The 12,133-nt window shown below is 43.2% G+C and overlaps 1 protein-coding gene across 1 annotated transcript in view; it reads right to left on the minus strand.

Annotated features, from left to right (window-relative positions):
- The window catches only part of ccdc69 (coiled-coil domain containing 69), a 36,618-nt gene that overhangs the window by 18,255 nt on the left and 6,230 nt on the right, over positions 1 to 12,133 (minus strand). The window contains exons 2-6 of the mRNA XM_028459150.1: positions 9,529 to 9,592; positions 3,343 to 3,521; positions 2,493 to 2,580; positions 2,347 to 2,420; positions 1,664 to 1,765 (exon numbers count right to left, since the gene is read on the minus strand). Coding sequence (XP_028314951.1) covers positions 1,664 to 1,765; positions 2,347 to 2,420; positions 2,493 to 2,580; positions 3,343 to 3,521; positions 9,529 to 9,592 — 507 coding nt within the window. The remainder of the gene's footprint in view (positions 1 to 1,663; positions 1,766 to 2,346; positions 2,421 to 2,492; positions 2,581 to 3,342; positions 3,522 to 9,528; positions 9,593 to 12,133) is intronic.

Here is a 12,133-nt window from a genome sequence, read left to right on the forward strand (position 1 = left end):
GCGACCGTGTAGTAAATGGACATGATTTATATAGCGCTTTATCACCACTGAAACAGTCTCAAAGCTCTTTACATATCAGCTCATTCACCCAATCACTCTCACATTCACACACCAGTGGGACAGGACTGACATGCAAGGCGCTAGTCGACCACTGGGAGCAACTTAGGGTTCAGTGTCTTGCCCAAGGACACTTCGACACATAGTCAGGTACTGGGATCGAACCCCCAACCTCTCGATCAGAAGACGACCCACTACCACCTGAGCCATGGTCGCCCACATTTGTCTCCATTTTTCAGTGAAAATAAACATTTAAGGATAGTTAATTTAATAGAAAAACTCAAGTGCAGCAGTATTTAACTCTAATACATCAGTCATCTGAATTTATCTTTGTGAGTTTGAAACCTAGTAAATGAGATTATAGATGGAGTTAACTGGTGCAGTTAGAACAGGCATGAGGGCCGCTCACATGGTCCATACGGGCTACCCGGGGCCTGCGGGCACCCTGTTGGTGACCCCTGTTGTCATGTTTACAGTTTAATGCAGAACGAGTGAATATTAAATAAAGCGGAGTTATTAAAGCAGCATTGGGTTCAGAACTACAGAGATCAGTTTTATTCAGGTCGTATTCTGACGCTACGGGCTGGGTCAGGTCAGAATCAGCTTTATTTGTCATTGTTTCATCTCATCCAAAGAAACATGAAAAAAGAGAATCACATAACATGGGAGGACAAGAACGGGAAAACTGTGGGTCACCGCAAGGGCGGCTCCCCGTATTTAGATGAAAAGTGGGAGAACAACAAGAGGAGAGGTGAGGGGAAAAGGCAGGTTTTAAACTGAGTTCCCTATTGAGGAGGACAGTGTAAAACTAGGAAAAAACCTCTTTGGCGTACGTGCACCAAATGCAAAACGTAGTCACACAGAAACTCAAAAATGTAGCACGTGGGCAGGCGGGGTGGGGGGAAGGGTTGTGAGGGCAGACGAATGGCTGACAGAGGCATTGAAGTAAAACCACTTTGCTTCCTTCCTGATATAGTCAGATGATGTGTGACGACCTTAAGTAGATCTGGTTCAGAAAAAAAGTTCCAGGTGGTGGTGGGGGAGAGGAGGAGGAAGGTGGAGCGTCTTTCTGCACACCAGCCTGGTGTAGATGAGACAGCGATTTGTTTTTTCTACATCCTCCACAGAAAAAAAATAGACAGACACAACTCGCCACTTGTTCTAAGGGTCGAGTGCATATGCAGCAAATGGACCCCTCAGACAGGCGGGCTCACCATTGCCCGTTCATTTTGTCAAAAACATTTGGTGGATTGCATTGAGAGACCAAAGCAGCAAGAACAGTTACGGGTGGGGGAGAGGGAGCAGAGAAAAGGTGACCGCAATCGTCGAGAAAGAGAAGAGGGCTCACAGTAAACATGGCCTGTGACACAGGAAGTGTCTGTTCCCTGTTACCATGGAGATGGAGAGGGACGCGCTTTCAAAAACGTCCACTCTGGAGCCCGTTTTTAAACATTTTAGATTTTCAAGCACCAAAACGCAACAAAACTTTTGTGTTTTCACCAGAAAACGTTGTCGTGTAAACAGATGTTTGACAGATGTTAAACGCAGCAGCTCTGCAGGAGCTTGACTTGTGTTGAACAGATGTTCTACAGATGTTCTACTGTACCTGAATGTTCCTCTGCAGGTCTCTGTTAAAGTTGGACTCTGTGACGCGTCTCTTCAGGTTGTTGTAAACCTGCAGCTCAGAGCTCAGATCTCTGACTTTGTCCTGCAGATAAAACACATTAATGGTCAATCTGTGGAGGTTACATGTTCTCCATTAAATAAGGGGTAGAGGAAGCAGATACTAAAACATTAGAAACATTATTCCAGTCTACAACATGCACAAAACACTGAATAACTAATAAAAAGGAATGAATTTCAAAATATTAAAAAAAAATAATTCAGATGAAAAAAACTGAAAAATCACTAAAAAACGAACCGTCTAGATATATTGCTCAAAGAGTAGACTAAACACAAAATGTAATTAAACAATAAATACATCTGTGTTAAAACCTAATAAAAAATAATTTATTTGTTATTTAATCAAGTCTGTCCTAAAATAATGCCGTCCTTTCACACCTCCAACTCTAGAGGGCAGTAACTAGTTTTATTCAAAGCAAAGCCTTTCACTATTAAAAAAAGTGAAAAAGTTCACTTTGTGACATTTTATCTTTTTAAAATCACTTTAGCTTAAATTTAATCAGAATTTGTGATAATAAAAAAACACTGAAGAGGTTTCTACTCATATCCACTAATAATAATAATAATAATAACTAAAATAATAAACTAATGTAAACATTTGTTCACCTTCAAGATGTTCTCAGACGCCACAAACGTCTGTGTCAGCTGATTTTTCTCCTGCTGGTGTTTGGTTTGCAGCTCTGTGGAGACACAAAGAGTCTAGAACCATCTCTGATGTCACGCACACACACACACACACACACACACAATACCTTCCAGCAGAGCTTCGTTCTCCTCTGACACAGATTTACTTTTCTGTTCGTGAAGGACGTTCAGATCTGCTGTGGTTTCTGTTTTTACCTGAGGACAGTCAGATTATTAATAATAATAATAATAATAATAATACATTTTTAACTGGAATTAAATTGAACTCTAGATTCTAAGTGAAAAAATACAACATTGCACATCTCAAAAGAAATAAAACACACATTTAAAATATTACACCATCAAATAAGCAAAATAAGCAAAAGGACTAAAATGTTTTTTCAAAATAGCAACTAAAATAACAATATTTAAAATTCAAATGAATTAATACATTAATTAGATTAAAATGTTTAAATATTATTAATAAGAAAAAGGACTAAATTATTTTTAATAGCAACTGAAAGAATAATTAAAATTCTAATAAATTAACCATAAATAAATCACTCCACAATATTTCATTAAATGTTCATAATCTGGCAAGGTCTGAAGTTTATATTTGCTATCTTTTCATGCTTTTAAACCAGGGGTCCCCAATCCTGGTCCTCAAGAACCCCTATCCAGCATGTTTTAGATGTTTCCCTCTTCCAACACACCTGATTCAAATGATGAACTCATCAAGCTCTGCAGACGGCTGATAACCATCCTGGTCATTTCATCAGGTGTGTTGGAAGAGGGAAACATCTAAAACATGCTGTGGATAGGGGCTCTTGAGGACCAGGATTGGGGACCCCTGATTTAAACCTTTTTTAACTCAAATTAATGCAGTTAAACAGAAAATTCAGGTGTGACATCATTGGACATAAAAACTAAATTATAAACTATGGAATAAAAAGCAAAAATCGTAACGTGAAGTGTTACCTTATCAAAGATGCTCAGGACCAGCGCACACACTTCTTCGTCCGCGTGTTCTTTCAGAAGCTCCGCCCTCTCTGGGTTCCCATTGGCTGAGAGCACCTGCTTTAAAATCCTCAGCTGCCACTCAAATCGCTCCACCTGCTTCTCCAGACATACGTCGGTCGGACCCGATGAACTTTGACCTTTAGAACACACACACACTTTAACGCATTAATTGCGATCAATTTATCAGAAAACTAACGCACAAGAAAACACAGTTAATCGCTTTTTTTCAAAACTCCAACCAGGGTGGAATCGTTCTCATGTCAGGAGTTCCTAGTATATCATAATACTGATGCACAGACCACAACACAAGAAACAGGAGAACCAGAGAAGTCGTTACTGTGCTTCTTGGGCATTAATTTTAGTTTAAATAAAAACACCAGATGGAACACTAAAGTTTAGTTGTGTGTAAATTGTTAGAGAAAGAGTTTGTCGATCAGTGGAGCTCTGCTAGCCTCAGCTAGCACCTCAATGCTAAACACGTAGCAGCTAGCACTTCAATGCTAAACATGTAGCACCTAGCACCTCAATGCTAACATGCAGCAGCTAACACCTTAATGCTAAAATGTAGCAGCTAGCACCTCAATGCAAACATGTAGCAGCTAACACCTCAATGCTAACATGCTAGTTTGCTCTATCTCTGCCTTGGCTACTGCCTACTTAGAAATAGTTTAACTACCCCTGTTGGTGTTAGCAGCTACTACTGCTACCCGCGGAGCGCTACTTCTATTAACAAGCTTCGGTGTTTCAAAATGAGCACAAAGGCTAAAGCAAACAATAAGTCTTCTGTTCGCCCCTGTCCTCAGGGGTGTGGCTTCTCCTTGCACGATAAGGACAAGCACGAAGCATGTCCCGTCTGCCTGGGGATAGTCCATGCCAGGAGAGCGTTGACACAGCCCGAGTCCTGTGCGTTTTGTCACCAGCTTCGGCATTCAACCTTGGAAAGGCGAGTCACTTTCGTGGAGAAGGTTCTGGGAAAAGCTGCGGTCGCACGGCACGACCCTCTCCTATCCGAGTCTAGGGACCCGGCTTCGTCCGAGTCTGATGATGAGGAACCGGTGGTCGAAGTCCCCACTACTAGCTGGGCTGACCACATGGAGTACATGCACGGGTTGCCCGAGGTCGAGCCGGAGTTCTCCGAGGGCTCTAACCTGCCTCTGGTAGGACTAGACGCCGACCGTGAGGACGATGACATACTGGACATCTGTTTGGACGTTCATGGTTTGTTGGAGGATGAGCTAGTTGCGTTGTCGCCTGGGTACTGCGCCGGTTAACCTGGATGACATCTTTCTACTTTCTGTGCCGCCGTGCAGTTGAGAGACTGGAAGTGGAGTGGCCCTCTCTTCCCCCGGTTAAAAAACCGTCACGGTTTGCAGGGTTTTTTCTCCCTCCCGAGCATTGGGCGGTTAAGAATAGCCTGCCCATATTCCTGGATTTAACCTCGGAGTTAACATCAACATGGAACAAACCACTGTTTACCTGCGTCACGGTGCCCGGCTATGGACAGTTTTTGGATTTAGATAGAGCGGAAAAGGCTGGTTTCGTCAACCCTCCACCTATGGAGCCTTCTCTGGCTGCGTATCTGGCGCCTTCTCACAACCATGCCGTGAGTGGCCCCACATCGCTTCCTTCCAAACACTGTAGATTTTCCTCCTCGCAGCTGGATAAAATCTACAGAGCGCAGGCAGGCACCGCTCGTGCACTGAGCTCTGTCACCATGCTGCGGACTTATCAGGCTATGCGGCTGGTTGAGCTCAGTTCGCTGCTTCCCCCCCCAACAGCTCTCTGGCTCCTCTCCTTAACGAGGTGAGGATCGCCACGAATTATATTCTCCGGGTGTCCCGCTGTGCAGCGCTCTCCCTCGGCAGAGGAATGGCATCTACTGTGGTGTCACAGAGACACCTGTGGCTGACTATCAGATGTTCCAGAGAGAGACCGTGCCGTTTATTTGGACGAGCCGGTTTGTTCGGGCAATCTATTGACGCCATTCAGGCATGTTTTGAGTTGGGGAAGAAACAAGCTGAAGCCCTGCGCAGCATCATTCCCAGGCGTGACGCTAAACCCAAACAATCTGCAGGTGCACGCAGGCCTGCAGCGCCACCTCCGCCGCTCTACAAGAAGGCTACACCTCCGTCAGGTCCTGGACAACCGGGGAAGGTGCAGCCTCCTGCCCCGCAGGTTCCTCATCATGATCCACACCACTCGGAGCAAAGGTCCGCCGCAGGGCTTCCAAAAGGGCCCAGCGCATAGGCGGAAGAAGCCACACACCTCCTAGCAGTGGGACTGAGTGGAAAGGGACTTCAGCAGCAGGGAAATGCTGCTGTCCTTATTTTCTTGCCGCCAAAAAGGTGCCGGCCAAGTTCTGTTCAGGGGCCCAATCCCAAAAGGCATTGTTCTCTCCTAATACAGTCTCCCAAGCACAAAGCCCCCCATGCACACATCTTGTATGATGGCTCTCCACCCTTGGAGGGATCCCGGGTTACTAAGCCAGGGCTCCCCGGTAGGCAGGGTGTACTTTCGCAAAGTGGTGACCACAGATGCCTCCCTGATGGGATGGGGGGCTCTGTGCACCGGAGCAGCAGTGAGAGGACTCTGGACCTCAGTAAAGAGCAGGCTTCACATAAACTATCTGGAGCTGCTGGCAGCTTTCTTGGCCTTGAAGTATTTTTGCTCTGTGCTAACAGACCAACATGTTCTGATCAGGACGGACAACACTACAGTGGTCTCTTACATAAACAGGCAAGGGGGTACACGATCACTTCCCCTGCTAAAACTGACTCACTCTCTGTTGATATGGGGCAGTGTTCATTTTCTGTCTCTGAGAGCCACTCATGTTCCAGGACATCTGAACCTGGGGGCAGACCTTCTCTCCAGAGGGGGTCCCCTTGTGAGAGAGTGGAGATTACACCCTTGAGTAGTGTCTCAGATATGAGTTTGATTTGGCAGGGCGGAGGTGGACCTCTTTGCTTCCAGGGCAAACGCCCACTGACGCCTGTTCTTTTCCATAAAAGACCACAATGCACCTCTGGGGATGGATGCGATAGCGCACCCATGGCCCAACACGCTCCTGTATGCGTTTCCCCCAGTGGAAATGATACTGCCTGAGAGAGTGCGTCGTCAGAGTCTGTCCCTGATTCTGGTGGCCCCTCAGTGGCCTGCAAAATCATGGTATGCCGAGATAATCAATCTGCTGGTAGCCGAGCCATGGCAGCTTCCTCTACGCAGGGACCTCCTTTCGCAGGCGGGTGGAAAGGTGGTTCATCCACATCCAGAATTGTGGCAGCTACGTGCCTACCTGTTGGAAGGTCAAATTTAATGACTCAGGGTCTGCCCCCAAGTGTGGTGGCAACGATCCAGAGTGCTAGGGCATCATCCACTCGTGGCTTATATGCTTATAAATGGCGAGCATTTGAGCAATGGTGTCAGGACCGAATGTACTCCCATTTCAGTGTTCAATTGTGGAGGTTTTGACTTTTCTTCAGGAATTGTTGGATAAAGGTCTGTCCTTTTCCACTATTAAGGTTTATTTGCTATATCTGCCTGCCATGTTGGTTTCAACGGAGTGACGCCAGGTCACTCCGTTGAGTGACCTGGCGTCACTCAATGTAATGTTGTAGAAGCTGTGCACACAGGGGTCCATCGCTGGCCATGCGTTTTTTTAAATGGAATTCGCTGGCTGAGGCCTGTGGTGAAATCCATCATCCCCTCATGGGATTTAACTGTAGTGCTGGATGCTCCCTGTGCCCCCCCTTTTGAGCCTATGGAGTCAGCACATATGAAATTTGTTTCATAATAGACTGCACCACTAAAAAAATACATAAAACATATATTATTGTGTAAATTACCAAATAATTCAGTTATTGATATCTAAGACCTTCTAAATACACTCAATGAAACTCTTTTATCACATGACTGCAGTCATTTTAAATCTCAAATTGTTCAAAGGACTCAATTTTCCTGAAATAATTTCACGTAATTTCTCAAAATTAAATACAAATTTGCCACAAAATTGATGAAATTTAAAAGAAATAATCCTGCAGGGACTGATATCACTTATTGATTGGATATTGTCATGCCTTGCATACTTTATGTATCAATTTTACATCGAAGTCCAAACTTGGCGAAATTAATGTGGACATCACTCGTTTTCCCGCCTGAAATCAAACTACTTTATATTTGACCCCTGAACTAAAATGAGATTGACACGCCTGATCTACGCTCTTTTAACGCTCGTTCACGGGTCACGGACGAGCATTTGTCCAACGCTCCCTGAACGCAACACGACGGCAGAGGGTTTGTAGATGTGTTCAGTGAGATTTAATGTTTGGGACGTTGTGATGTTAATTATCACCTTTGCACAGCGGAAACTAGAAGACGTCACCTGTCTCTGTGTGTGTGTGTGTGTGTGTGTGTGTGTGTGTGTGTGTGTGTGTGTGTGTGTGTGTGTGTGTGTGTGTGTGTGTGTGTGTGTGTGTGCGTGTGTGTGCTTGTCTGTGAATAGGATACAGGTTTAAAATAGTAGGTTGGAAAATAAACGACAGTTAGAAGAAGAAAGCGTTGTTCCTGCAGCAGAAAGACTTAAAGACGAGTTCAAACAAACTTTAACCACATTAAACTGGATCATGTTTCTAACACATGATTTATGTGCAGAGTACTAATAATAGTTATTATATATATTAATAACCGTTTGACTGACGCTGCTTAAGGGAAACGCTGATGTTTGCACTTTGGTTCCCACTTCTGAGTAAAAGCCATTTATCACTAAAAGTCATTTTTAAACACAAATAAAACAACAATAAACACACAAAACGACAGCACAATACGGAAATGACAACAAAAAAAACACACAAAACGACAACAAATACATGTTTAACAACAATTGAAAGTGACACCAACAATACAGAAAGATACATAAAAGGACAACAAAAATACACAAAAAGTCTACAAAAACATGCAAAATTATGTAAAAATACATAAAAGGATGACAAAAAATACACAATAGGACAAAAAAAACACTCAAAATGACTCCAACACATACAAAATGATGTAAAAATACACACAAAAAACAAAATGACAGAAAAATATATAAAAGAACAAAGATACATAAAAAAACTTCAAAAACATGCAAAATGACAGAAAACTAAAATACATGAAGCAACTGCATAAACACAGAAAATCTTTGTTGTTTCCTGTGTTAATGCTTGAAAACAACCAAAAAAAACACACAAACAATACAAAATAAAAAACAATTTCAAATTAACAACAATTCATTAATTAGGTTCCTCCGTCAGTTCTACAAACACAGGGACAGAGATGAACCTGTAGCAACGATTATGAACTGGAAACTCAACTAAAGCTAACTATGCTAAGCTAACACACCAACAAACAGACTGGGCTAAGAGCTAATGCTAACCACTCCATATAAGGAATAATAGACCAAATAAAAAGAACATCTCTTACTGGTCAGATTTAAAACTTTACGATGGAAGAATAAAAACTAAACATGTCACACATTGTGTGAAATAAATGTTAGCATAAATAATAATGTCACTATTCATTATTGTTAATGATATTTCATGTGTTCACAGACAAAGCTGGTCCCATTAGACTAATGTAACGATTGAGATTATTACACATAAATATACTGAATTATTAAATCATCAGCTTGATCTGGTTTAATTATAGGAAATCATAGTTATTTATTAATTATAACTTTATGTAACTCATTTTTAAATATGAAATAAAGAAGATTTATCAGCAGTAAAAACACTAATGAAGTTATTTGTGCTTTTTTTTAAGAAAATAATTTAATTTTAAGTGAGGAAATAAATGAATTACATACAAGAACACTAATAGTGATCCAAATGCACTCATATATTCCATAAATTATCAGCTCATGAACTCTGAGTCAGCAGTTATTGTAGCCTTTTTAATGTGTTTAATGTTGATGTATTCACATATATTTGTGTTTGTAAAGAACCCGTTTACACTTTAAGTTGGGAATTGTTTTATTTATTTATAGTTTTTTATTTAACGTGATGTTTGTTATCGTGATAAATACCAGAAATGATCAGGATAATTTTTTAGTCCATATCGTCCATCCCTAGTGTGTGTGTGTGTGTGTGTGTGTGTGTGTGTGTGTCTCACCTCCTTCATCTTTCTGACTGACGTCTTTCTGCCTCTTTTCTCCTTTTCTGCCTTTGCTTTTCTTCTGAAACACAAACCACAGTAACTGATCATTAACACATGCAGCAAACCATTATTGATAATAAGACACACTAATATAATATATATTAATAATCAACACACAAAGAGCTGAGCGTTGCTGGGTGCTGTTTATCAGCCTCATCATCAACTACTAAAAAAACTACTTTCTGACTGTCATCAACCTTCATTCATTCATTAGTGTCAGATTTACAGAGAAAAACCAGCATAAACCAGTATAAACTAATATAAACCAGCGTAAACCAGTATTTTAATTTGGATTTTATTTTGGCGGTCTTCAAACAAAAAAAGTACAGAACAAACACTGAAGTGTGTAATTGTTCAGCTGAAAGTGTGTAGTTTATACACACACCCCCCATCACAACAAAACTAAACAAAGGTTATCTATATAATATCACACAACATATGTAACATATTACTATTTTCACATTATACATTCAAAATATATTCTGCACAAGTTTTATATATACAGTTTATATACCCACATCATACATATATACATACAGTACACATGAATGTATATATGACATGTATATAATATTAATGTTATGCTATTTCATATTTACGACACAAATTTCATCAATAAATTAATTAATTATGTTCCCTGGGTCGGGCCCTTTCATCAACTTTAGTACGTGCTCGCACAAAAAAGATATTAACATCTTGTCCTGTTATGAATCAGTCTGATTATACTAGTATACCTAGTATAAACCAATATAATCCTAGTATAAACCAATATAAACCTAGTATAAACCAATATAATCCTAGTATAAACCAATATAATCCTAGTATAAACCAATATAATCCTAGTATAAACCAATATAAACCTAGTATGAACCAAAATAATCCTAGTATAAACCAATATAATCCTAGTATAAACCAATACAAACCAATATAAGCCTAGTATAAACCAATATAATCCTAGTATAAACCAATACAAACCAATATAAGCCTAGTATAAACCAATATAATCCTGAGCCACCTCATCTGGCTCTTCTCGATGCGGAGGAGCAGCGACTCTACTTTGAGCCCGTCCCGAATGACTGAGCTTCTCACCCTATCTCTGAGGGAGAGCCCAGCCACCCTACGGAGGAAACTCATTTCGGCCGCTTGTACCCGCGATCTTGTTCTTTCGGTCATGACCCAAAGTTCATGACCATAGGTGAGGGTTGGAACGTAGACCGACCTGTAAAGCGAGAGCTTCGCTTTTTGGCTCAGCTCCCTTTTTACAATGACGGACCGGTGCAGACTCCGCATCACTGCAGACGCCGCACAAATCCGCCTGTCAATCTCTCGCTCCATCCTTCCCTCACTCGGAAACAAGACCCCGAGGTACTTGAACTCCTCCACCTGGGGCAGAACCTCATCTCCAACCCGGAGAAGGCACTCCACCTTTTTCCGGTCGAGAACCATGGACTCTGATTTGGAGGTGCTGATTCTCATTCCGGCCGCTTCACACTCGGCTGCGAACCGATTCAGTGAGAGTTGAAGGTCACGGTATGTTGGAGCCAACAGGACCACATCATCTGCAAAAGGCAGTGATGCAATACTGAGGCCCCCGAACCGGACCCCCTCAACGCCCTGACTGCGCCTAGAAATTCTGTCCATAAAAGTTATGAACAGAATCGGTGATTGTTATGGACAATCTGTGACGAGCACAGAAGTCCAACAACAAAACACCGCTCGGGTTCCGATCAGGGGGGCCGTTCCTCCCAATCATGCCCCTCCAGGTCTCACTGTCGCTGCCGACGTGAGCGTTGAAGTCCCCCAGCAGAACGAGGGAATCCCCAGAAGGAGCACTCTCCAGTACTCCCTCTAAGGAATCCAAGAAGGGTGGATACTCCGAGCTGCTGTTTGGCCCATAGGCACAAACAACAGTCATGATCCGTCCCCCCACCGGAAGGCGGAGGGAGGCTACCCTCTCGTCTACTGGGGTAAACTCCAACGTACAGGCACTAAGTCGGGGGGCAAGAAGTATAGCCACCCCGGCCCGGCGCCTCTCACCATTGGCGACTCCAGAGTAGAAGAGAGTCCAACCCCTGTCGAGAAGGCTGGTTCCAGAGCCCTTGTTATGTGTCGAGGTGAGACCGACTATATCTAGTCCGAACTTCTCCACCTCGCACACAAGCTCAGGCTCCTTCCCCGCCAGAGAGGTGACATTCCACGTCCTTAACGCTAGCTTCTGTAGCTGGGGATCAGATCGCCAAGGCCACCGCCCTGGACGACTGCTCGATCAACATTGCACCGGCCTCATATGATCCCTCCTGCGGGTGGTGGGCCTACGGGAGGGCGGGCCCACATTGTCCTTTCGGGCTCTGCCCGGCCGGGGCCCGTGGGCAAAGCCCCGGCCACCAGGCGCTCGCACTCTAGCCCCAACCCCGGGCCTGGCTCCAAGGTGGGGCCCCGGTAGCGCCAATCAGGGCGACGTGAACTGCCTTTGTTTTTTCATGTACATATATGGCTATTGAACCGCTCTTAATCGGACCCGTCACCTGGGACCTGTTTGCCTTGGGAGACCCTACCAGGG

The sequence above is a fragment of the Gouania willdenowi genome, chromosome 10 (assembly GCF_900634775.1).
Source record: "Gouania willdenowi chromosome 10, fGouWil2.1, whole genome shotgun sequence".
NCBI lineage: Eukaryota > Metazoa > Chordata > Actinopteri > Blenniiformes > Gobiesocidae > Gouania > Gouania willdenowi.